Source organism: Penicillium griseofulvum (assembly GCF_001561935.1).
Source record: "Penicillium griseofulvum strain PG3 chromosome Unknown contig_16, whole genome shotgun sequence".
In the NCBI taxonomy this organism is placed as follows: Eukaryota; Fungi; Ascomycota; class Eurotiomycetes; order Eurotiales; family Aspergillaceae; genus Penicillium; species Penicillium griseofulvum.
In genome coordinates, this window is record NW_024467439.1 from 122,462 (window position 1) to 146,753 (window position 24,292).

The 24,292-nt window shown below is 46.7% G+C and overlaps 8 protein-coding genes across 8 annotated transcripts; 4 read left to right on the forward strand and 4 right to left on the reverse strand.

Moving 5' to 3' along the window:
- Positions 1 to 484: 484 nt before the first annotated feature.
- PGRI_095430 (Oxoglutarate/iron-dependent dioxygenase) lies at positions 485 to 1,574 on the forward strand (the record flags this gene model as incomplete). The annotated part of the gene is made up of 3 exons (XM_040797256.1): positions 485 to 646; positions 705 to 866; positions 918 to 1,574. 3 exons carry the CDS (start codon positions 485 to 487, stop codon positions 1,572 to 1,574), a joined length of 981 nt encoding a protein of 326 aa, XP_040649818.1.
- Positions 1,575 to 2,173: 599 nt separating this feature from the next.
- On the reverse strand, positions 2,174 to 3,417 carry PGRI_095440 (Aminotransferase, class IV; the record flags this gene model as incomplete). The annotated part of the gene is made up of 3 exons (XM_040797257.1): positions 2,174 to 2,906; positions 2,967 to 3,264; positions 3,315 to 3,417. The coding sequence occupies 3 exons, from the start codon at positions 3,415 to 3,417 to the stop codon at positions 2,174 to 2,176; spliced, it is 1,134 nt and encodes a 377-aa protein (XP_040649819.1).
- Positions 3,418 to 4,479: 1,062 nt separating this feature from the next.
- PGRI_095450 (Major facilitator superfamily domain, general substrate transporter) lies at positions 4,480 to 5,854 on the forward strand (the record flags this gene model as incomplete). Its single annotated transcript, XM_040797258.1, has 2 exons — positions 4,480 to 4,746; positions 4,799 to 5,854. The coding sequence occupies 2 exons, from the start codon at positions 4,480 to 4,482 to the stop codon at positions 5,852 to 5,854; spliced, it is 1,323 nt and encodes a 440-aa protein (XP_040649820.1).
- Positions 5,855 to 8,376: 2,522 nt separating this feature from the next.
- On the forward strand, positions 8,377 to 9,348 carry PGRI_095460 (uncharacterized protein; the record flags this gene model as incomplete). The annotated part of the gene is made up of 1 exon (XM_040797259.1): positions 8,377 to 9,348. The coding sequence occupies one exon, from the start codon at positions 8,377 to 8,379 to the stop codon at positions 9,346 to 9,348; it is 972 nt and encodes a 323-aa protein (XP_040649821.1).
- A 2,399-nt stretch (positions 9,349 to 11,747) lies between these two features.
- On the reverse strand, positions 11,748 to 13,019 carry PGRI_095470 (uncharacterized protein; the record flags this gene model as incomplete). Its single annotated transcript, XM_040797260.1, has 1 exon — positions 11,748 to 13,019. One exon carries the CDS (start codon positions 13,017 to 13,019, stop codon positions 11,748 to 11,750), a length of 1,272 nt encoding a protein of 423 aa, XP_040649822.1.
- Positions 13,020 to 14,700: 1,681 nt separating this feature from the next.
- On the reverse strand, positions 14,701 to 15,186 carry PGRI_095480 (Amine oxidase; the record flags this gene model as incomplete). Its single annotated transcript, XM_040797261.1, has 1 exon — positions 14,701 to 15,186. The coding sequence occupies one exon, from the start codon at positions 15,184 to 15,186 to the stop codon at positions 14,701 to 14,703; it is 486 nt and encodes a 161-aa protein (XP_040649823.1).
- Positions 15,187 to 15,567: 381 nt separating this feature from the next.
- Positions 15,568 to 16,008, reverse strand: PGRI_095490 (Amine oxidase; the record flags this gene model as incomplete). Its single annotated transcript, XM_040797262.1, has 1 exon — positions 15,568 to 16,008. One exon carries the CDS (start codon positions 16,006 to 16,008, stop codon positions 15,568 to 15,570), a length of 441 nt encoding a protein of 146 aa, XP_040649824.1.
- A 770-nt stretch (positions 16,009 to 16,778) lies between these two features.
- Positions 16,779 to 18,472, forward strand: PGRI_095500 (Mycolic acid cyclopropane synthase; the record flags this gene model as incomplete). The annotated part of the gene is made up of 4 exons (XM_040797263.1): positions 16,779 to 16,883; positions 16,939 to 18,062; positions 18,126 to 18,234; positions 18,284 to 18,472. 4 exons carry the CDS (start codon positions 16,779 to 16,781, stop codon positions 18,470 to 18,472), a joined length of 1,527 nt encoding a protein of 508 aa, XP_040649825.1.
- Positions 18,473 to 24,292: the final 5,820 nt, after the last annotated feature.

The window sequence follows — 24,292 nt, forward strand, 5'->3', positions numbered from 1 at the left end:
TCACTGTTCTAGGCCCACGTTAGAGTATTGCAACATTGATCAGCCTTAGCGTAGCCCATTGTCCGCCAAGCCTATCTTATGCCAAGCCATATCAAACAGGGCAGGTGTAAGCAGCACAAGTCCTCTCGGGACATAGCCACCACTAGGCATGCAGGGGTAGCTCCAGCATGCATATCTCTCCACGAATAAAGGACTTCAGTAGTGGCCAGATAATGTAATTTTGTCTCGAGCTGAGCTGGGCGTAAGCCCTAATATTGCGGATCGTCTATTTTGTCAGCTGTATGACAACAAGTTATCTAGGGAAAACCAGATCCACCAAGACATTGGATTATTGGCGAGTGCGCTATCGGCCTCATTTTATTTACGACTGCTGGCGGGGTAGACCGCGGGGTGGTCTGATTATCAGATGTAAACTTATAAGTCATTCTATGGTCCAGAAAGAGCCCACCGAAAAGTACAGTTCATTTGTTCAATCATTGTTACTATGTCGATTCCTGTTCTTGACGCATCCGCTCTCTCTGAAGGGACTGCTGAGCAGCGGGAAGAATTTGCCACCAAGCTCCTGGACAGTCTCAAAACTTATGGCTTTGCAAAGCTTGTCAATCACACGGTTCCCGTTCCTCTTGTCAAGGAGACTTTCGATCAGGTAACATGCCCACACTCTCTCATTAAAAAGAAAGAAGACTGACACCCGCAATCACTAGATTAAATCCTTCTTCAAACTCCCATACGCAGTCAAGCGCCCTTTGAAGAATGATCCCAAAAACGGACAGCAGCGAGGATGGAGCGTTCCAGGAGAGGAAAAAACATGGTGGCTTGAGAGCAACAATGGGGAGATAAAGGAGCCTAACTTTGGCGACAACAAGGTACGCACTAGATCAGAGAAAAAAGCTTTGTAGTTCTAACAGTTATTCTAGGAGAGCTTCGACTGCGGACACCCTGATGACAAGCAATTTCCCAACGTCTGGCCACCTGAGTCTGACCTACCTGGGTACCAGGACACCATGGATCGATTTTTCTTTTCATGCGGAGACCTCACCCTAGAGCTTCTGCAAGCCATGGCGGAGGGACTATGTCTCGACCCGACTGTGTTCACCTCCCGATGCACCAATGAGGCCAGCACAATCCGCATCAACCATTTCCCGCCGATTGAGCGCAAAACATTGGATGATGGCAAAATCAGCCGCATTTGGCCCCACAAGGACTTTGGAATTATCTCCCTCGTGTTCCCAGACGTGACTCCCGGACTGGAGTATGAGGATCGGAGTAACCCCGGCACTTTCATTCCTATGCCGTACGGCTCAGACAAGGAAGTAGTTGTTATTGTTTCTGAGACCATGCAGCGCTGGACAAATGGCCAGATTGGAGGTGGTCTCCACCGTGTGACCCGTCCGCGGGAGTGTGATGAGGAGACTGTTCCCGAGCGGTGGAGTCTGGTTTACTTTAACAAAGCCGATCGGCATGTGAATGTGGGGCCTTTGAAGGAATTCCTTCAAGATCAGAAGCCGATGTATGAGGACTTGACAGCTTTGGAGTATCAGACTCTGAGAAACGCTGCTCACTACCCTGGTTAGTTGATAGTTGACAAATGGAATCGTCTACATAACTACAAATTCGACTGCATAAGTAAAACCCGAAGCATAACGTTGTATTTAGCTGAGGTCGACCAGGGTAAGAGCCACGTGTTTCTAAAGCTCATACGGTCCTGTTGGAGGTCAAATATACCGAGACATGCAGATGCATGGGACTTTTGTAAGATACAACGTTAAAATAAAATCCCAAGTCTTACTGGGCCCAGGGGCCCGGGACCTCACATCCTGCTTATATAATACACTGTCAAAACCGATGGAATCTAATACTAATGGTGTAAATCCTGACTCTCACAGTTCCCACTCGGTGCATCGTCTCAAGGGGATGCTGGGTTTGCGTACTGTTTTAGCGTTGGATACTATTAGACCCAAGTAGGTAGGTACAATTTGTATAATTCTCCATTCTAACCTTGGAAGCTGAGGGCTACGGGGGAGAAACATCCGTCCAATTACAGGGCGAGCCGCATTCGGAGTGATTCTCATTCGGAGCGGCCCGTAGGCCCACTTAGGTTTAGCGTTTATGCAGGACCCACTTAGAGTAAACATGAAACCACCCGGGCACGAATAGTCTTCTATTGATAGGTCTAATCTGAGTTCTTCACATTGGGTCCGTTCACCAAGACACTCCACTCATGCTCATCTTCACCATATTGCCGAGCTTCAATCCATCCCCTCATCTTGGCCGCCACTTCCCACTGTGCTGACACCCCACACATGATCGTCCGTCCATTCCACCGAATTGATTTAACCGAGCTGACAACAGCCGCAGTGCCAGTGCCAAACACTTCCTCCAAATTTCCATCAGCACTAGCAGCCTCCAGCTCACGCATAGAGATACTCCTCTCCTGAACCGTCCACCCATTCACCTCCAATCTCTCCCGAGCCAATTGCAGTACACAATCACGATTGACACCGGGTAAAATCGTGCCATCCAGCGGCGGTGTTACGAGCTCACGACTCCCATCCGGTCGCCCGAGCACGATAAACAAATTCATTGTTCCAGCCTCTGTTAGCAAATCGTCTTCCCCGAAGAGCCAGAGGACCTGATCAGAGCCCCGTTGTCGGACCCCCGCTTCCGCCACCATGCAGGGGGCATAGTTGGCTCCGACTTTGTGGCTTCCGCTCCCTCCAGGCCACGCACGCACCCACTGCGAGCTGCTAGCTGCCTCTAGTGTGATCGCTCCGAGTCCGTTTTGGAAGTACGAACCGACGGGTGATGCGACCACGTATAGAAGAGCCGAGGTCGGCGCGGATACGCTCAGTCCGGGATTTGTGCCAATTAAGACTGGCCGAAGGTAGAGTGAGTACCCTCGAGTGCTGATAGCGGTAACGGTCAGCATTCAAATTTCGCCACTGCCCAGGTCTTGGGTTACTTACGCTGGGATGTGCCGAGACTCTATCGCCACAAATTCCTTTAGAAGATTCAGAAAGGCCGTGGCATCGAAATTTGGGAGTGAGACTCGAGCAGCGGACTGATTCAGACGTGCAATGTTGACTTCTGGTCTGAATAGTCGTACTCGGCCCTGCGCATCCTTGTATGCCTTCATGCCTTCAAAACATTCAAAGGCGTAGTTGAAGACTCCGGCGGTAGGATCAATGCTCAGATTTCCATAGGGAACTATGCGAGGCGTGTGCCAGCCTTCAGACGCGGTCCATTGTATCTGAAGCATGTGGTCTTTGACGATGTTCAGCATTTTTCTGTTATCCTCACTGTTAGAAACATACCAGTGACAGTCTTTCCAAACTGTATCTTGTCGGGATCTGGGACTACAGCAGGCTGTTCATTTTGGAAAATGCGTAGCTTAGTGGCGTCTAAAACAGCTGCCATTATGAAAATCTGTGCAATGACGATACAATTACCACAACTTCAATATCTACATTGCAGAGTAGATACAATGATATATATTGTATAGTTTCCAGGAGTGGCAGGCCCTATTTCGGAAACGGATACAAGTCTTGGCGGTACTTTTGAACCTCCACAGCCTCCGGGGCTGATTCCTGCACTCCGAGCCGCGAGTTTCCTGCCCCCACACGTATATTTGACAGCTGATTCAGCGCTAAACTTAATTAATCCTAGAGTTAATTTATGATCGGGGTTGCCGAAGCACGTCATCTCAAAATATGGAGACAACAAGATTGTATACGTGGGTTGAAGTGATTGCTCACATAAAGAACAAATACTAACCGATATATTCAGCCTGGGCAGTGTAACGGAAGGAATGCCGCTTAAGGTTCGGCCGACCATCGGCGGGTCATCCCACACCGTTGAGAGATTTCAAATGTGTAAGCCGATTTAATGGCTTATATCATAGGGAGGATTTCATGGTAAATTTTCAGCCTTCCCCATGAACTCAAACTACTGTGTGTACTCAAATTTTTCACATAGCCCCTTGGACAATTTTCGGAACGTCGTCCGATGAGGTTAGTTCTACAACGTACGATCCATGGATCTGAGGGCACCTAGGCAGAGGTGGAAGCTTGGAAGATTCGGAAATTTCCTTAATGGGATTAGGTCGGCATTCTAAGTGGAGCTTGCCGAGAATCTATCACAGAATGCCGATGAATAATAGAGAAGTATATCTACTAGCGTCATCGTTAGGCCCCCTCCGATGAGGGATTCCCTACGCTCACTGGTTACTACTGGACATCCTAGTTGACTGGCCAATTATTGACAAGTGATTGGCCCAATGACATGATACGTTCCATTTTGGTACGCCCTGCGCTTGACTTCCCCGCACGGTCTTTATTTGGATCTGAATTGACATCGCGTATAAAAGTTTCTACTTTCTATAATTGACATCATTCCCATTTCTTAGACATCTTTCTTTTTTTCTTGTCGGTTCTACTTCGTGGACTGGTTTTGACAATGGAGGAAGTGTCACGCTCACACATGGCAACAAACGACACAGAAAAGGGGGTCCAGACACCGCCAGGTGAGACAAATTACGGTACTCACCTATCGAATATCCAAGATGACGCACCACTCCCACCGATGGATGGCGGAATGGACGCATGGCTGTTCCTAGCCGCATGTTTCGCCATGGAGGCTCTCGTCTGGGGATTTGCATTCACATACGGAGTGTTCCAAGCATACTACAGTGATATACCCCAATTCAAAGATTCCGGGAATATCGCCGTCGTGGGAACTTGCGCTATGGTAAGAATATACATGCTTATGGTTCCCCATCAATATAAGCTAACATATCCAGGGAATCATGTATCTCGACATCCCCCTCGTCTTCGCCGCCTACAGACAATGGCCTAGATATCAACGTCTCGGCTGTGGTATCGGTGTGTTAATGATGTGTGCTGCTCTCGGCCTCAGTTCCCTAGCCACAAACACCAACCACCTCATCATAACACAAGGCATCTTCTATGCCATCGGAGGCAGCATCGCCTACGCCCCTTGTATTCTGCTGATGGAAGAGTGGTTCGACCGACGAAAAGGCCTCGCCTTCGGCGTTATGTGGGCCGGCACTGGTCTCGGCGGCGCTGTCCTACCCATCGTTATCGAACAGTTGCTCGGCAAGTACGGGTACCGTATTACACTGCGTGGCTTCGCAGTTGTGTTGTTCGTCCTAACCGGACCGCTGGTCTACTTCGTGAAGCCGCGCGTGCCGATTCCCGCAAGTCGACCCAGTCCACCTGCCCCCAGCTTCCGGTTCTTATTTACATCCACTTTTGCCCTCTTTCAGGTCTGCAATACCATCGAGGCTCTTGGTTTCTTCTTGCCGTCGCTTTACCTCCCAACATACGCTGGAATGCTCGGAGCTTCGACGTCCCTCCAGGCTCTGACTGTTATCCTCTTCAACTCAGCATCGGTCGCCGGCTGCGTGATTATGGGCGCTATCATCGACAAGTTTGACGTCACCATTTGTATCCTAGTCAACACTATCGCATCCACTCTTGCCGTCTTCCTCATCTGGGGATTCTCGAAGTCCCTAGCTCCACTCTACGTCTTCTCTATTTTATACGGGCTTTCTGCAGGCTCATACACTAGTACCTGGCCCGGTATTATGCGTGAGGTGGTTAACAAAAAGCCATCGGCCGAATCGAGCATGGTCTTTGCGTCTCTTGCAGCTGGAAGGGGTATTGGGAACTTGGTCTCCGGTCCCCTTAGTGAAGCACTTGTTAAGGGCATGCCGTGGGAGGGAAATGTTGGATGGGGATATGGTAGTGGATATGGATCATTGATTGTTTTCACGGGTGTCACGGGTGTTGTGGGTGGTGGAAGCTACCTTGCAAGGTCCATGAAGTGGTTATAAGGGCAAAGCTTGCTATAAATGGAACATCACCTTGCACTAGATAACGATACAGTGGGTGGAAGATGATTAGATATTATTTTGTTATGGCTTTTCTGCACTATTCCAAATATATACAGCTTGGTTCCAAAATGGATTGCCTCTACACTCACAATTGCTTTGCAACAAGAGAAACTAATCGACCTGGTTACAGTATTCATCATATACCATTACTTTTGCGGCATTACTCTCTAGTACACTTGAGCCAGCCAGTTATCCATGCGCATTTAGGTATCAATTACTCCATATGCTCTTCGTTGTTTTGAGATGAAATTGTGCTTGCTCTCTGATATGTCGAGCAAAAATACCAGGCACTAAACAATATCGAACTTCCTGCCTCAAACCAACCTTGCAAATTCAAAAGCTTAGCTTCTGATTATTGCTTACAAGGATACGGGGCCGCACAAGCGGCCCGGTGATGTCTTTTCAGAGGTCTGCTCGGATATCATTCTGTGTAGATGTCAGGTTTATAGTCGAAGGTAAAAAGAGGCTTAATTTGTTATGCAGACGACTTTTCTAAATTTAATCTTCGATAATCAAAGATACAAAAACATACAACAGTGAGGATTCGCCAGTGGTCATCCACCCAACTACTAACTCACCAGCGTGTGGCTTATGTGCAGTCAATAGTTCGGTAGGTGTCGCCAGGGTGAGAAATAGGTAAGCGCCGCTTTACGGTCGCGCGACCGGGGGTAAGCAGGGTAAGTATACTATAGACTAAGTAAGTTAGTAAGAAGCGGGTAAGAATCACCCAAGAGAGTATAACGCCCGCACTAACCTCCTAAAGTAGCATAGGACCGTAATTTCGGGATCTCGAGGAGCAAGATATAGCGGACTCAAAGACGTACATACTAGGCCAAATCGGCAAACATTACGTCGTGAATGCCTGCCTCCCTGGAGGCCAGTACGGAACCATCCCTACTACCACGGTCGCAAACAACATGCTTCGCACCTTCTCCAAGTCACTTCGAATCGGACTGCTGGTCGGTATTGGGGGTGGAATCCCTTCAGCTGCTCATGATATCCGTCTCGGCGATGTCGTTATTAGCTGTCCCGAAGGCACTTGCGGTGGGGTGATGCAATATGATATAGGCAAGATTACCAGGTGATGAATTTGAACGAACTGGCTCGCTGAACAGTCCCCCGAGGGCACTTTTGACTGCAGTTGGCATGAGGAGAGCCGCCGGTTTGACAGATAATCCCCACTACCCATAATACCTCCAAAGCGTAATCGGAAGAACCGCTAGAACTCGGAAAAACTTTCGCTGGCCTTCTGCACTGTCCGATCGACCCTTCCAGGCGATTCATGATCATCCTGCTAGTGCGAGCAGCTGTTATGGATGTCTAGCGGAGTGGGAAGAGGCCAGAGGAGCTGAGTAGAACTCGGCTCTCAACTCTCATCATTTGATTTCTCACGGTCCATCATACATGCAGAGGCAGAATGTCTACCAGATAAATATATAGCAAAGTGTACACCACTCAAATGAATATCCATATCTAGGCAATCTCACATATCAAGGGGAACACGGAATGACTCCAGTCTCTCATCCAGCTCTAGACATTGATAACCAATATACATAGTTATATCAACCGACGCAGATACAGGTCCTCAAGTTCTGTTAGTCCAGACTTCATGCAAAGAGCGCTGACGAAACTTACAAACGCAACTTCCCTATGCATTGGCCGCTCGGGAATTTGTTTTGCTGGCACTATATCATACCGTCCATCAGCTCTGGGAACCAGGTTTGATTTTTGGGGGGATGGAATATAGTCAATACATGTTTGCGACACAAGCTCGTAATAGGACAGCCATAGTCTGCTTCCGCAGGAAGAGCCATGGCAAGCATGGCGAGCAAGACAAAGAAAGTAGCAAATTTAAGATGCATTGTTTTCCGAGTGGATGATTGACAGCGGGGCAGAAGATTATTAGTCTTAGCAGTTCTTACTTCATCAGAGGAAGGAGATACTTGTTCTCTATTTATCACTGAGATCGACCCTTGCTTTCATCACGAGGTAGTGCTTTTAGAAATCCAATTCGGAATCGATTGGCAATCAGGATTCTACAATGGAAATCTGTTTGTCCCGTCCCCCCGAGTTCGTACACTTCAGCCAGCCACAACTTCCACGGTAGAGAGCAAGCGAGACACCATTGGCGTAAAAACATGCCTATCGCTGCTTAAGGAAGGTTACATGCATAATGTGGGGGCAACCTCTCACAAGAATGCAAGAGAACCATTTCACATAAAGAGGGGAACTCAGCTGGCAATTGCCACTTTCCTGACTGCCTTGCATTCAGAGTATGTGGCGTGATCTCAACGCTCTGGGTCGACTCTTTAAGGGATAAAACCGAAAGCTCGCCAGATAAGGTATAAGTAGGGACACAGCTCACTGCTTCATCCAAGCTTCAGACCTCATGAATCTGCTCTCTCTTATCATACACTTGCCCTGACAGTAACTTGACCACCGTTTCCCCCCCATTTTCCAAGATGCCAACCCCGCCCATGGCTCCTGACCTTTTTTCTCAGCTGTACTGCGAGGATAATGGCGACATTGGAGAAAAACCATCCAATGTTCATAGTGCACACACTGAGCAATCTATTTTCAGTGTAATAACACCACCAAACACTATCACTTTCTGGTCAAACTACGCTATGAAGGCTACTGTTGGTGACGGAAGCATGAAAGTAGGTGTGCCAAATGGTAATAGCTCAACACTTCGACTTTCGCTTGGACAGAAATGCGACAGTGCCTCCATCTGGACTGCTAACGACTCTTCCTTCAATGGAATCAAAATTGTGTCCGGAAATCAAACACTAAAAGCTGGTCCATGCACTGGAACCGAGCATCCTCTTAACATGGGAAGCGGACTCCTTGTTGGGATAAAAGCTTCTGCCAGTTCAGAGGGTAATCCAACGAAAATCTACTCAATCAATCTCATGTTTTTGAAACCGGTCAAGTCTCTCGTCTCGAAAGTAACGAAGATCGATCTGCCACATGGGCGACAAGGAATTTACCCCGTTACGGTGGATTACTACAACTTCACCAACAATAATCGCGGCAAGTCGGAGGAAACTTGGACATGGTCAAACAGTATCTCAAAGCACACGACCACTTCGTGGCATCAGAATGCGTCAGTGACATTCGGTGCTTCGATGTCGGTCAGTGCTGGAGTGCCAGGGATTATAGGCGTTTCGGACTCGGCCCAGTGGTCTATCACTGCTGGAATATCCCACGATCAATCGGAGAGTGTGGACAAAACTCTCCAGTGGAATGTTAACGGTACTCTGAAATATGGGGAAACGGTCCACTGCGTGGCTCTGAGCCAGGAGGGAAAGGTGGATGTTGATTACGAGTCCGAAGTCACGGTCACTCTTCAGTCTGGCCAAACCTTTACGTTCGAGGAGACCGGTCGATTCAAGCGGGTGGACTATTCCAGTGTCGACGTCCAGACAAAGTGATTGATTGAGATTGGGATTTTTTGAAATGCACGCAAAATCTTATTGGCTAAATCAACTTTCTCTGGATTGTTTTATCTATATTCATGTTACATGTTTGGGGGTACTGTGGTTAGGGCATCCTCAAATGTAGCTGAGTACTTTAAACTTATCCAGGCCCTTATGCAGAATCAGTGCTTCCAACGGGCAAATTGTGACCGGTGTTTCAGCCAGCCACAGCCAGCCAGGAATGTCTACATACATGTTCAGATCTGACATCATACATATGTAGTATGACGGTGAACGTGATAATAAGCCAATAAGAATATTATGATGGTAATGTGGATGCCAGTTCAGCCAGCCCAGCTACATAGTTGCAAACATCGATGGCCTTGTGCAGAGGACGCTTCCCGGGTCGGAGACCGTCGGACCAACCGCCCTGCAGGTCAGATGTATTTGATGCGTTACTGCCCGACCATTTTAAACATGCAAGTATCTGGATACTAGTGCTAGTGAGTGGAGAATATGTAGGTGAGGGAGAGCTCGGGCCATCTTTCACAATGCCGAAGAGGCTGATCAATGAAGTCCTCGAAGACAGCAGCATCCATGGATCCTTGAAACACACAAGAGAGCACAATTCCATCCTAGGAATATACGGGTAGTATCTGGTAACGCTGATCGCGATAGAAGTTGGCTACTTGCAATGGAGCTACGCTTATCGCATCCCGACTGAAAACCAGATAGGCTATGTAGGTAGAAGTCTCTTGGGTCGGCATTCTGCTCCTTTGCTCTCTGTCGAGCCACCTTCTTCGACTAACCGACCGAAGCCTGAGCCCGCTTGAGGCTCGAATTTGTCACCTGGACAAGGAACTTGTTCCATAAGAATATTGCCATCTTATCTATATACAGCCCGGGTTTTCGAGTAGGTGGTCACACAAAGCCTGTAGCATCGGAGTAGTTACGCTTCGTTGTCGACCGACGAGGATTGGGGGTGCTCTGACATTTCCGAATCAGCGAAGGTTGTTGCTGATGTTAATAACTGAGCGCTTGCTACATTCAGCAGCTTTGGCCATTTATGAGGTAGTTAGTGTTTTGCTCAATATTATATCTTGGATCTCAAGCTTTGAGAGGGGGAGTCTAGGCGCTATGTCGTCCAAAGACAGCGTAAGGACTAGGATGTTGGGGGGGTGGGATTTGGCGGAAGAAATGGGCGGGCGACCACGAAATGTGAAGGGAAACCGATCTATTTGCTCACCCTTGCTCACCCCTCTGCTTAGGGAGCAGGTGAAATTATTTTGGCTGGAAAGTCTGGGGGATGCTAGGTATTAGGAAATGCACGTGACCTGACGATCTCGCAGTTCCTGGGAGCTTGGGGGGCATCTCAAAAAAAAAAATGGTTGCTAGGCAGAAAAGCCATACGTGGGTTTCGCATCGCATCAACAAAATGGAATCCTGTATATCGAGGTTTGCTTGAATCAACGGCAGCAATAGAATCTCGAAGTGATAACGTCAAAGCGTGCTTTTCGCTTAGATGATTATCGCGTGTTGCGCTTGATTAGAGTGTTCTGGCTCGGGCCGATCTAGTTCCTGGGAAGGTGCTGATCCTACCCCACAAGACCAACACTGCTCGATGTGGGTGGCCCCCTGACCGAGTTTTCAGTCTTAGCGCCGCGGAGCCGAGTCACCTGATAACGTGCCCCTCCCACAGCTGAGACCTAGAGCTAGTAATGAACCTACAAACAGGCACGTATGTACGATCATGGCGTCGAAAAGCCACTCTAATGTCAACTATGGAGCCTAGGTGGAAACTAATTATAGCGAATTCAAAGCACACTTCTACCTGCCTCCGGGTACAGTAGATTTCGAAAACGGCTTCCCCTTAGAACACTCACGGCTTGTTTCTCGGCCCGTACCCGAAACTACACTAGCTCGAGTTAGGACTAGTGGTAATCTAACATGTATTGTGAGCCAAGCATGGTCAATACCAAATCCACACTCGAATTAGTGTGGTTTCGGGTACGGGCCGAGAACCAAGCCATGTGCGACACATTCCATCAATTCCCACAAGTTAGGTACACGAGATCTGTTAACAATTTTACAGAGTTGAAATGAGTTAAATATATTGTGAGTGTCCCACGGTGTACGATTTTTTCTTGCATTGAGACCTAGGTCCGCTATAGCATACAATCAGCCAAACTTGAATCTAGTTTGCCTAGGTGAAGTTATAGAGCGTCCAAATTCAATGGTGACCGCCCGTGATACCTACACCCCTAGGTGTTTATCATCTAATTTGTTAAAATCTTCAGGATATTGTGCTATTAGTATAGATATACTTAATCGAACAGTTTTGTGAAGAAAAGTACGAAGGAATTACTATTAAAGAGTCTCAAGTACTTTTAGATACATATAGGACATTCGACAGGTCAGATCCGATGCAACGTGAACTTCTGCTGCTGACACTTATCCTTCAGTCCAACCTCAGCGAGTTCAATCCAGCTAGTCGAGCTGTCACTGTCTTTGCCCTTATTGTTGATCCTGACAGTCCACACCGACTGGAACTTCTGGCCTTTCTCTAGGATAAGATTCTTGAGACTGGTGGTGAATTCATGTGGGGGGCCAGCGACCTTGAGGTCGTACTGGTAGTAGTTGGATGTATTCCCCAACTTGGCTGGCTCTGGCAATTGTGCGCCAGAAAGTTCATGGGTGGTGACATAGGTGTACCCATTCTGGTCCTTGTTTGGATCTTGATCTTCAACTCGCTGTATGTACGGCTTGGTAGTTCCGAACAGGCAGACCTCATCGCTGCCAGTGAATAGCGTGATTCTAGTATGGGACAGGGTCACCTTGTTCGGGGTATTGTTCACACCGGTTATGGTAGTGGCTGTATTCTCGCCTGCATGCACATTTGTCTCGGAAAAACTGTAGGTGAGCTGGGGTTCAGGGGATAGATCAAAGGTCGCAATCAGGTTGTGTGCCTTCTCTCTAATGAAATCAGCGTTAGGGTCTGGCGGTTCTTGTCGGGTAGAATAGAAGTTGACAAAAAGCTGCACAATCATCAAAATCATTCCGATGACTGCCAGGACGGCCCCGAGAACCGGGAAAGCCACACTCATAGCTCCGGTAATCGCAAACAACCCGATGTCTGCTGTAGTAGTGACTATGTTGAGCACCACGATAAGTCCTTGGACAACAACATTTAGTACGCCCAGGACCTTTCCAGTATCTGTCAGAGAATTCCATTCATGGGCCAGGGAGAAAGACATTGATACAACAAGACCAATGCCAAGGATAGTATTAAGAATCCGAAGCATCTTTCCTTCGACGTTCAGCTTCTCGGCTACCTCTTCATGTCCTGGTGGAACTTCTTTCGCGGGACTCGAAATCTCTTCGTTCCACGTTTCCCTAATCTCGCCTTCTGTTGGGACTCCAGATTCCCCTTGAAGTTTTTCTCCGATCACAACACGGTAGTCCAACTTCTCGCTAACACTTTCTTCAGCTATAGTCCCCATCTTTTTGCCCTTCAGGTCGATAGTCTCTGATATCCTGTCGTCTAGGAGTTGCGTGTTGACATCATCTATAGCAGTGGACGTGGGTTTGGACTTGAATGACTTGAACGCATCGAACGCATGATCAATGGCGTCAATCACCATGCGAATTGTTTCGAGAATTACTGTGGCTCGTGCCGCATCAGACATGGGGGGTAGGATTATCCCAAATAGAAGTAGTGATAATCCAAGACGAAATGACTTGCTTGCAATATTCTCGAACACCACATGTTTTGCCTTGCACCATGTAGCATATGCAATGTCTCTGGTTTCCTTCTGAGATTTCCAGGTGTTCTGCGCGTTGTTTCCAGTTATAGCACCCGGTTGCAATGGCGACCCACTTGTACTTTTCAATCAAGGCATTGTCGCGCAATGCCGGCCGTGTGGATTTAGAATGGGTATCTGAGCACTGAAATAGCGAATCAAGAATACTAGCTGTAAAGAACAAACGTGACGCAGAATTTGGCCGCAGGGAGGAAGCCGCTTCCCAGCTATTCCTGATGCGCGATTGGGTCTGGCTAAAATGAGTAGCTAGCTGTGCATTGCGGCTCAATAGTGTTAAGGCAGCAATTCCCAAAGAGTAGCAAGGAGCCATGCACCACTTTGTAAGAAGTTTTGACATTGGGTCATCGAAGATATCAATATATAAATCCAATTTCTGAGCGCGTGTTTTGGAAGTCATCATGTGGCAGGCTAGGACAGACTCGTGGCGCGATAAGTTACTCGTTGTAGCGGGCAAGAGAGAATCGTTGATGGCATCAAGGACGGGGTCGGCAGAATGATTCTTAACCAAGGAACCAGATGCAAACTTTGTATAAGAAGGCTTCTTGCTCGCACGCCATGCAACTGTGCAGTCCGTGCCTCGTAGCTTGCACATCGAACATGGTGATGAAGAAACATTGTTCACGTGGTTGGCATTGGGGGCCAAATCGCAGGCCCTTTTCGCCGAACAGCAGGGATCACACGAGTGGTTTTATCTTCGAAGTCTTTTTGGTCTCCGGTTACTCGCAGGTATTTGGCTCTGTAGAGGTGAAGGGAGTTTTCCGTGGGTTTGTTGGTCGATTTCAGCGCAAGGGGATCTGAGTATTTCGGCAACCTGGGAAAGACCAGAATGATCTGGTGGATCCAAGTCTCCACTGTTAAACTGTTGCGGCTCTGCATTTTCAGATAAGTGGCGTGAGTAGTTCGATGCCAGACCCATGTCAGAAGTAGAGGACGGGGCAAACATTCCAGAGTATCCAATGGGTTCAAAAGGATAAGGAAACGCGGCGTGACTCTGGAGCGCTGACGCGCCTAGGGTGTGATTGCAGTCACTATCTTCAGCACCAATTACGTTGGAATCATAAGGATAACCGTATAGGTTGGCAAACATCATACTTCCGGTCTCCATATAGACGGTATTCCGATTCGCGGGAATAATAAAGATCATAAAAAGTGCACTCAATGCACTCAACTGGATCAAGAAAACACACTGAAGACAATGGACGCATTCCTCCGTCTATGTGAAGACCATGAAAAGGAATTTGGTAGTGGGATTGCCCACCTGGGCCAAGAGATATTGCGGACCCGCGGGATCCGCGGGCCCCGTGTTAAACCTCCAGGGGTGCCATCGACGCTTGCTGTAGTACTAGAATATCCAGGTCCAGGGCATTGTGAGTTTAACTTACCAAATGCCTTTCGAAGTCGGAATTGGTTAATGTGGAAATGAATAATGAAGGACCTTAAATTGAGGAGGCATTCGAGCGGATATTTGCCTCTCAGATTTACATTTCAGATTCTAGTAAGAGAACATAACTTCCGAACGGGCTAAACAATTTTGAAGATTGGTTACTTAGAGCTCCGGCCGTCTTTTGGCCAATTTAATAGAGACATCACAAGCGGCCTGTGCGCCGCTTGACAGAGCGCCCTCAATAGAGCCTGCTTCGCTTGCAGAAATGTCACTTCCTGCGAAATGAATGTTACCATGCGGTTGTCGAAGTACCACGGCACCGGGAATAAAGCAACCAGGGTGGCTCATCATCCAGCCTCCCTTGGAAAATTCATCACCGGCCCAACTATGGTACGCGATATCGACAACTTCAATACCTAGTATAAACTTCCGCAGCGCAGCTTGTACCCCAAAGCGATCTTCTCCACGAATAGCAGAATCATCGGAGCACATACAGAGAACGAGAGTATCCCCATCCAAGTACCTCTCAGTCCTGACGGCATTGAGCAGATATTTCCCAGCTGGTGCACAGATGGTAATGGGCTCGATCTCCCCCCGAACTCGGATCCAGAGCTTGCCAGCCAGCTTTGGGTCCTTTCTCGCAATCATGGATTGTGCCACATGGGGCAAGGCTGATGTAATGTGTATGTCGCCAATAGTGTTTATTGGAAGCGCAACGATTGTCGTACGGGCACGGAACTTTTGGGCATCTCAAGTTCCAATGGTAACCTGGGAACCTTCGTCGGAAATGGAGTCCACTGGCGTGAAAAGCGGCAGTTTGGCAGTCGTTCCATCCATCATGCCATTTACCAGTTTCTTTGTACCGCCCTGGATACTCCAAGTGCCGGCTGTCTCGAGGAAGGCACCGAAATTTCCAAAGTATGTAGCCACGGCATGGAGTAGTTGGGCAATTCCATGATCTTTGTAGGAATGCACCACACCGGATAATACCGCCTCCAACACATCCCGCTCGTATGAAGATAGATTCAATTAATTGATGCGGTCCTCAATTGACTCTTTCTCAATCTCCGTGTTGTCGAGTGCGGTAGGGTCGAACGGCATCGGGAATCGAGCACGGCTATCTGCGAATAGTTGTTCCCGAAGTGGAGTCACCCTGCCATAGAAGTCTTCGGAGGTACCAGAGTTTACGGCCCCATCGGCAAGCCAGTAACTCCTTCCTTCCTGCATCGGGGCGTTGACGGTAATTCCAAGACGCTGAAGCTCTCTCCAGATGTGCGGTTGTGTCCAGTGAACATAGGCCCCTCCAAGTTCCATTACTGTGCCGCAAGCATGATCCATATAGGTTCGTCCTCCAATCTGGTCACGGGCCTCTAACAAAACCACTTCATAGCCTTTCTCACTGAGGTCACGAGCTGCAATGATCCCGGCCATGCCAGCTCCGATTACAGCCACGTCAAATAGTTCGTTCATTCTGGCGAGAAACAGTTTCGCTGGTTCGTGAATAAAATCGAATTGTGAGACACTGTGTGCAAAGGAGTCTGCTGGGCTAAGTTAGAAGGCCTTTCGGTTCCTGACGGAAGAAGGAACTGCAATATGTACTCCAGGCAGGCCCCAGAATTGAAAGGGCCACGGATCCACTTGGCGAGCTAGGTGCAGAAAATGCCGCCCAATAATTCCCTCCAGAACGATTCGGTAGATGGGGAAGTGGAAGCCAGCGGAGTTGCGGTGATCCGGGGTGTCTGCAGCTATACATGGGACAATTGATATCCTTGCAGCCATGCGAGTATTGACTGCGCCTCGTCGGCTGTTTAGCGGCTCCGCGGCTCCAAGAATTCACCACTAAAGCTTATTGACTGACGCGGAGTAGCCCAGTAGGAGTGGCTTACCTTCCCTGAAGGGTCGTATATGAGATTGCATTGGCCCCTATGGATCTTGGTAGCATTCAGACAACAAAGCACACGTGAGCTAAGTCGATATAAACTCCGTCATACACGTATTTTTGTAGCCTAGTCAGACAATATTTATAATTGGAACATCCCTTATTGGCCAATTCAGTGGAATCCCCTTGCATATCCCTCCGTCATAATGGAGCTCGGGGCCCGCGGGACCCATCGAGCCGAGACACGGCAGGAGTATCCGTTAATGTTGTCGCGTCTCCATTCCCTCGGGTTGAATTCTTGACTTTTCGCTCGCAATTTAGAGCACAAAAGTCTGCAGAGAAAAGTTTGCCTACAGCCGCTATGTCGTCCCCAGATCTCAACAGCGACATTCACTTCATACAAACACCACCGGCCAAACCCTCAAAGTTCGAAACGCCTGAGGATTGTGGAATACCCCTCACAGATGTCAGTCCTCCAATTATTACTATGCGACCGATTGCTAACTGATCAACTCTATCAGTCTGCGGCCATTCACAATGCGCCTCTGCCAGTTGATGGTGCTGGTAACCAGGGATTCTCTAATTCCCTCCTAATCGGTTTCCTGATGGGCGTCCCGGCCGTCCTTGCTTATCTACTTGGCGGCGGTATGAAGGCAACTATATTCCTTGGTCTAATCACGACGGTGCCAATTCTGGTGGGGTACTGGACATGGACATCCTCCTGCAGTTCTCGCATGACCGACAAAGGCAAATTGCCGGGGCGACCGATAGAACAGTATTTAAAGTTCAAAAATGGGACGGATCATGCCAAATGGCAGGGCAAGAAACGTGTCCCTATGCAGACCTTCTGTGAAATGTATCTCGATGGTGTGGTCGACTTTAACGGAGATACTCTCGACATCTTGGAATACCGCCATGATTGGGCGCATTTCGGCTTCACTTGGGATCTGTTCAAGTACATTTTCCTGACCTTTGCTCGCGACGTGTTGCTTCACACCAAAGACCAAGACGATCAGCAGATCCGTCCGAACTACGACCGTGGTAACGACCATTATGCTTGGTTCCTTGGTCCCCGCATGATCTACACCTCCGGTATCATCTCCGACACGTCAAAAGAGGAAACGCTGGAGGAAATGCAGGATAACAAGATGGCGATCGTTTGTGAAAAGCTTGGTCTCAAGCAAGGCGAGACTATGTTAGATATTGGCTGTGGATGGGGGACTCTGGCGAAATTCGCAAGTCTCAACTATGGAGCGAAGGTGACCGGTCTCACCATTGCACGCCACCAGACAGCATGGGGTAACGATGCTCTCCAAAGGGCTGGGATTGCCGAAGCGCAAAGCCGTATTCTATGTATGGACTACCGCGACATTCCTCATGCCCAGTACGATAAAATCACGCAGCTCGAAATGGGCGAGCATGTCGGCATACGAAAGCTCACCGCCTTCTTCCGCCAATGTTATGATATGCTGAAAGACGACGGTGCCATGTATGTGCAGCTTTCCGGTCTTCGCCAAACATGGCAGTATGAGGATTTGATTTGGGGACTGTTTTTGAACAAGTACATCTTCCGTGGCGCGGATGCGTCTACTCCTCTTTGGTACTATACGATGTGCTTGGAACGGGCTGGATTTGAGATCAAAAGGTGAATCCTAAGAGAATTTCTCACACTGCCTTTTGACGGGACTAACTATGGTCCAAACATCAGTATCGATACCGTTGGGGTGCATTATTCTGGAACTCTCTGGAGATGGTACCGCAACTGGCTTGGAAATGCCGACACCATCAAGGCCAAGTATGGCCAACGGTGGTTTAGGGTGAGTGTCATCCTATGTGCTAAGCCTGCAAGGTTTTAACATCGAATAGATTTGGGAGCTCTTCCTCGCCTGGTCTGTCATCGCTTCTCGCCAAGGTAGTGCCACTTGTTATCAGATCCTCGTTGTGAAGAACTTGAACTCAACCCACCGCATCAACGGGGTTGCATCTCAGTTTGGGTTGTCGGCTGCTCTCGCTTCGAGCAAAAAGGCCGGTAAATCGAAGCTGGAGGTTGCGTGAGGGGTCGACAACTTGAGGATAGGCTTCATTGCCGGATGATAACCAGAGCTTTCGGAGTTAGCCGTGCCCGCGGATCCTGCGGGCACGGCTATCAACGTAGACATTCGGAGCCACAAAGTCTGGGATCTGCAAATGTATGTGCTAAATTAGTCACTGAAAATTCGGTCGCATAGAAGACATTCACATTTGTAGTTGAGGAGATATAGAATTGTCAGCCCAATCTAGACTTTCCATCCACATCATCCGCTTACCACCCTAGTGGAGACGGTGCGTGAACTAGCGATGTGAGAGCAGTGCAAACGACAAAACAAAAAAAGCAAAAAGTAAAAACATACAACAGTGAGGATTCGCTGGTGGTCACCCACCCAACTACTAACTCACCGGCGTGTGGCTTAAGTACGGCTGAGCGGACGGGAAGCCCTGTTTTCCACACCCTATGGTCGTATGTGCTTGATACTACTTTGCGGAGGATTATAGAATATACATGTATGAAAGTGCTTCGGTTATAGGGTGATGCGGGTAGGGTGAGAATCACCATGTGATGTAGCGTTGAGCAACTGTGGATTTCCCGTGCGTTTGGCATGGCTATTATTCAAAAGCCAATTGAGCAGGATAACCGTTGGGTGATAGTCTTCAGTTGTGCGGCCTGACTACACATTCAACTTAATATTCGACATTTATAAAAAAGCTATTGACTTGGGAGGTGTTTCGGACACTTCTAATTCGATTGACTTCCAGCTAATCTATACCTTATGACAAGCCATAATACGAGTCCGTAAGAGCCATGATTCTCGCCCGGTCTTGGCGATGGACAAAAGAAGATGGGCTAAAAGACTCAAATGGTCAAGAGCAGTTCCTGAAGAACTCTGTGCAAATCAGTAGAGAGATATAAGTTAACACAGACTATTGATACCTAAGGCAGGAAGCACTGATCTGTAAACTCGTCACCTCTACGTCCTTCTTTTCTCTGACCTCGCCGGCACCGAAGTTCGGCTTGACCACCCTTCCACCTTGCCCGCTAAGACATTTGTTCTCGATGAAAGGCTATCAGAAGACTATCAGACAATGACTCAGTTGGAATGCGACCAAGGGCCGGGTCCGCCGTTTGCTGATATCAAGTTCTCTGTCACAGTCTTCTCAACCTCAGCAGGGCTTCATGAGAATCAACTATCAAATCCCGATTTGACGGTACCGGTTTTCGCCCACCCGAAGTTCGAGCCCGACAGGCTGTCGGCCAATAAATAGTATAGATAAACAAATAATAATTAATAATTATCTAGTAATAAATAGTATATAGTATATATACTAAGACTAAGGTAAGGTAATCCTTATAGTACGATTTTATGCTTATAAATCAGCATTTTATCCATCCAAATTAGGAAATTTCTTGGCAAATTATACTAGCGCAGTACTAAAACTGGTGCTGCGACAGTGCTGCAGCACCATATAACAGCACCAAAATTGGCTTAGTCCCGCAGCACCTCGCAGCACCATATCGCAGCACCAAAATTGCCTAGGTGCTGTGGGACTTGTCAAGGCCTATATACATTGGTAATTCTCTGCTATACCGCCCACCTCAAGCAGGAGGTATCTTTACCCGTTTATCTCTCTAGAATGTCATACTTGACCTTACAGAATAGCTCCTTCCACCATCCAAGCTGCATCTCATCCGCAATATGATAGAGAGCTACATAGTTACTTAGCACGTCTAAAATGGCTGAAGAAGTAGGATGCAGCCAGGCTACAATTATAAATATTCGCTCAAACTTGCGATAATTTGGAAATGTACACGTACCCCTAACATGAATAGGATGGAAATGGACTGTAACACCACTAATGATCGAAGCCCTCTGCGAGCACTTATCTAAAAAGCCTGATTTATACCTCGATGGGATATGTGTTTTCCTCTAAGAAGAATTCTGTACCCTGGTCATAACCTCTAGTATAAGACGAGCCCTTACTACTAAAGGTTAGTCTAAAAAGAGCATTCGGTAGTAAGCTATAGAGTAAAACGCCGATTTACGATAATAGTATTTATATAATTTATCAGGTCTTTAGCTATATTAGCTAGTTTATATAAATAAATCTAGATATAATAAAAGGTTTAGGTTTAGGCGCACAAGGCTTGTTACCACGTGGTATAGCCCCTATATAAGTATTACAATTTTACCACAACTAGCGATATCACATACTACCTTTATATACCTAGGATGGAATCATTTTCTTGCGTGTCTTCTATAAGTCTATTGATAATACTACTATATTAGAGGAATTTATAGCGTAGCTTCTTTAGTACTAAAGCAGATAGCCTAAACCTAAATCTATTTTAGTTATAGATAACGCCTCGTTTCATTATTTAGAGCGGATGACGTAGATATATATGGACGTAGGGGTTAAATTGGTCTATCTACCACCCTACTCGCTGGACTTGGATCTGATTGAAGAGTTTTTCGCTAAGCTCGAAGCCTTTATTAAACGTAACTGGAGTTATTATGAAAGAGATCCTGATTAAGGCTTTGATGCTTTTCTTGGAATGGTGTATTAATGTGGTCGATGTAAAAGAAGAGTGCTAGAGGTCATTTTCGGTACGTAGGCTTGAAAATCGAAGAAGTCTCAGAAAATTGCTAGTACAGTACAATTGAATGAGGATAACTTTCACATGCGCCTTCATGATGTAAGGACTATTTATTACGAGGTCACTCATTAAACCAAGGGTCATCAGGAACTCGTGTCGCTGACGCTCTTGCAGACGGCTCAAATCGCATTGATTTTCCTTTTTGCTCAAATTTTCGAACACCGTAAATTGCTGCTTTCAAATTGATGACTTGACTTTATCCCATTTATTGCCGGTCTTGGATGGCAATGTGGTTTTGTGATCTAGTCCTGATATGTCGATTTCATCTGCTCTGATGTCCGCGACCGACAGGAGTCCCGATATTGGCCACCATATTTATCATGAATAAGAGACCCGCCCGTAGTAAACAAGATGTGGCGATTAATACGAAGGTCTAGACAAGTCGGATAAAATACCCCCGTACGGCTCTCGATCAGCCTCTGATTTAAGGTTATCTATCCTTGGCAGAACTTTATCCCCGCATGTAACGAACCGTCTGACTTCACATCGAGAACAGCGGTTCCGTTTGATCATTTGATCCATCAACCAAAATCACGCTGGTTCGGTGAACTCCATTTCTTACGCGTTGAGGTCAACTGATCCTTTGACCCAGCTATCACCAAATCATCTAGTGGACATGATGGAATGATTGTTCTCTCCAGTGATCTAAATGATCTGGAGATGGTGCATAAGTGGCTTTTGGAACCGTGGTTAAATCTCTATTAGCTTTATCTGGCTTTGAAGAACCCCACTTGAATCGTTTGCTATTGCAGGGGTTGTAACAGCACATATGACGTTCAACCATCTAGAAAAGCCAGTATAGATCGCCTGCTCTAGACTTTTTTTGATCAAGTCACTATCAGGACAGATGCTGAAACTAGGATAGAGCCTGCGGAGATCCTGAAAAACAAAAAAAAAAAAAAAAAACAAAAAAAAAAAACAATGTGACGAGGGATAACTTTGGGTTAAGAGAATGATTACCAAACTCCACATTTGGCATCTATTGGCTGAGTTTATTCAAACCTGCGGGATACAGATTTTGGTTATGATGGAATAATTGTAAGAGATCTAGTGATGTTTGTTCAACGATGATCATCGTTTTATCACTTTCCACCTCATGATATCCACCAAAAGTCAGATTCGTCTACTATCACGGTTAGTCAATTACCACTGTAGATCCAGCTTCAACAAGAACAGCAGATTATGCTTGTCATTTTTACATAACAGCGAGTCAACCACAGGACCCGCTGAACTAGAACCGGGATCTTTGGATGCATCATCTGCACTCATTGTGTCTCGCGCCACCATTGAAGATCGTTGTACCGTCTGCATTAGCTACATCTAGACGCATCGGTTGATTTAATGGTTCATTGACATTCAATAGATTGCTTTTTGGATGATCCGGAATAGGATAGGTGCTATATGCCAAGGCGCCAGGTAATCTATTTAAATGCTGAGAATTCCTCTGGTTTCTTTCTTAACCAATTCATCCCGAACAAGGTTAACAACTACCTCCTTGATAGCGAACACTTTAAAATGCTCCTGAAGAACATCATCACCGCCTTTGCTCTTACTGGCCTAGCCACTGCTACTCCTGTTTCAGACATTGAGGAGAGACAAGCAGCATGCGCCCCTGCAAAAAACTGGTGCTGTAGTACTGCATATCCATTGAGTATATTTTTCATTCGGGGAGTTGGGTCAAACTGCAGATGTAAGGCATTTTTAAGTGGATATCGAAACAATCATACTGATATATTTCAGTGAGAGGCAACACTCCATGTGGTGGTACACAGGCTGCTTCGCTTTGCTGTGCTAATAACCAGATTTTGGTAAGTTTCTCTAGAATTATATCTACAATGGAAGGAGAAGGGACTAATAGAAAATAGAGTGGCGGTACCACTAGCCGTGATGTCGTCTGCACTTCCTAATGAAGGAAGGTTTTTGAGGCTTCTTTGATGTGTACAATCCGGTGAAAAGTTTGTTAATAAGTCTACAATCTTTCATGGGCTATTGAAAGGTGTTCATGTTCGAAATATTGTTGACCTACTTCCATTTGTCTGATTATTGATATTATGGAAATAGTACTATATTCTTCAACCCCGGACAAAAGAATGAGAGTTAAGTTAATATAATACCGCACATGTGTACAGGAGGGTTCAGTCGTTTACTGAAATAACAATCGTAGTGTTATTACCTGTCATCTGACGATAATGGACAATTTTTCGTCGAGGAACTTTTTCTAATATCTTCTCTAAGAATAGCTACCAAAGGGCATTAGGGGCTGAATTAAGATCTTCCTCTATACACTTTTAACACCTCTTGATTATTGACTATAATACGTTACTCTATATGGTAACGTATATAGATTGGTGGGTCCTTATCATATAATCTTCCTTCCTCCTATTTAGATAACTGGAGTAGCCTAACTAAGAATATCTAACCATGACTGATCTTCTAGTATAATAGAGGGGGAGGGACTATAGTTAAACTGTGTTATATTAGGACTACCGAAATATCTAGGTGTTGGAATGTACTATGAGTTGTTTTCCTATATCGTAAGCTCTTCGGGCTGGGAGATTAAATTATTATGGTATAGGCTTTATGTTATCTATACAGTAGGATGGTAGTCTTGGGAGGGTCTATGTCAGCTTCCCTAAGTACTGCCCAGGACTTCCTTAGGAGTTAGTAATCAACGAGAATTGTAGTAGATAACAGAAGCCAAAGCTAGAGAGAAACAAAGTTGTGTATTAGGATTAGGATAAATTCTCTATAGCGTCACTACAGCCTTTTTTTGGATATAAAAAAGTGTAGGCAAAGGCTGTGCGTGACAAATAGACTAGGACATGAGACTGTGAAAGAAGAGCTTCCCAGGTCGTTAGGATTCCATCGGTTTCTACGAGAAATTACGGTACTATAACAATAACTCATTGTGGTTACCAATTAATACAATATTGCCCTACATGGATTAACAGGGTAAGTGCTAAAATTAGATTAGCGTGTCTCCACGTAGGGTCCGGGAATTAAATCGTAAGAGTGAAGAGTTAAAACTGATTTCGAATTCTGCTATAACATGCCAAAGCAAAAACATACAACAGTGAGGATTCGCTGGTGGTCACCCACCCAACTACTAACTCACCGGCGTGTGGCTTAAGTACGGCTGAGCGGACGGGAAGCCCTGTTTTCCACACCCTATGGTCGTATGTGCT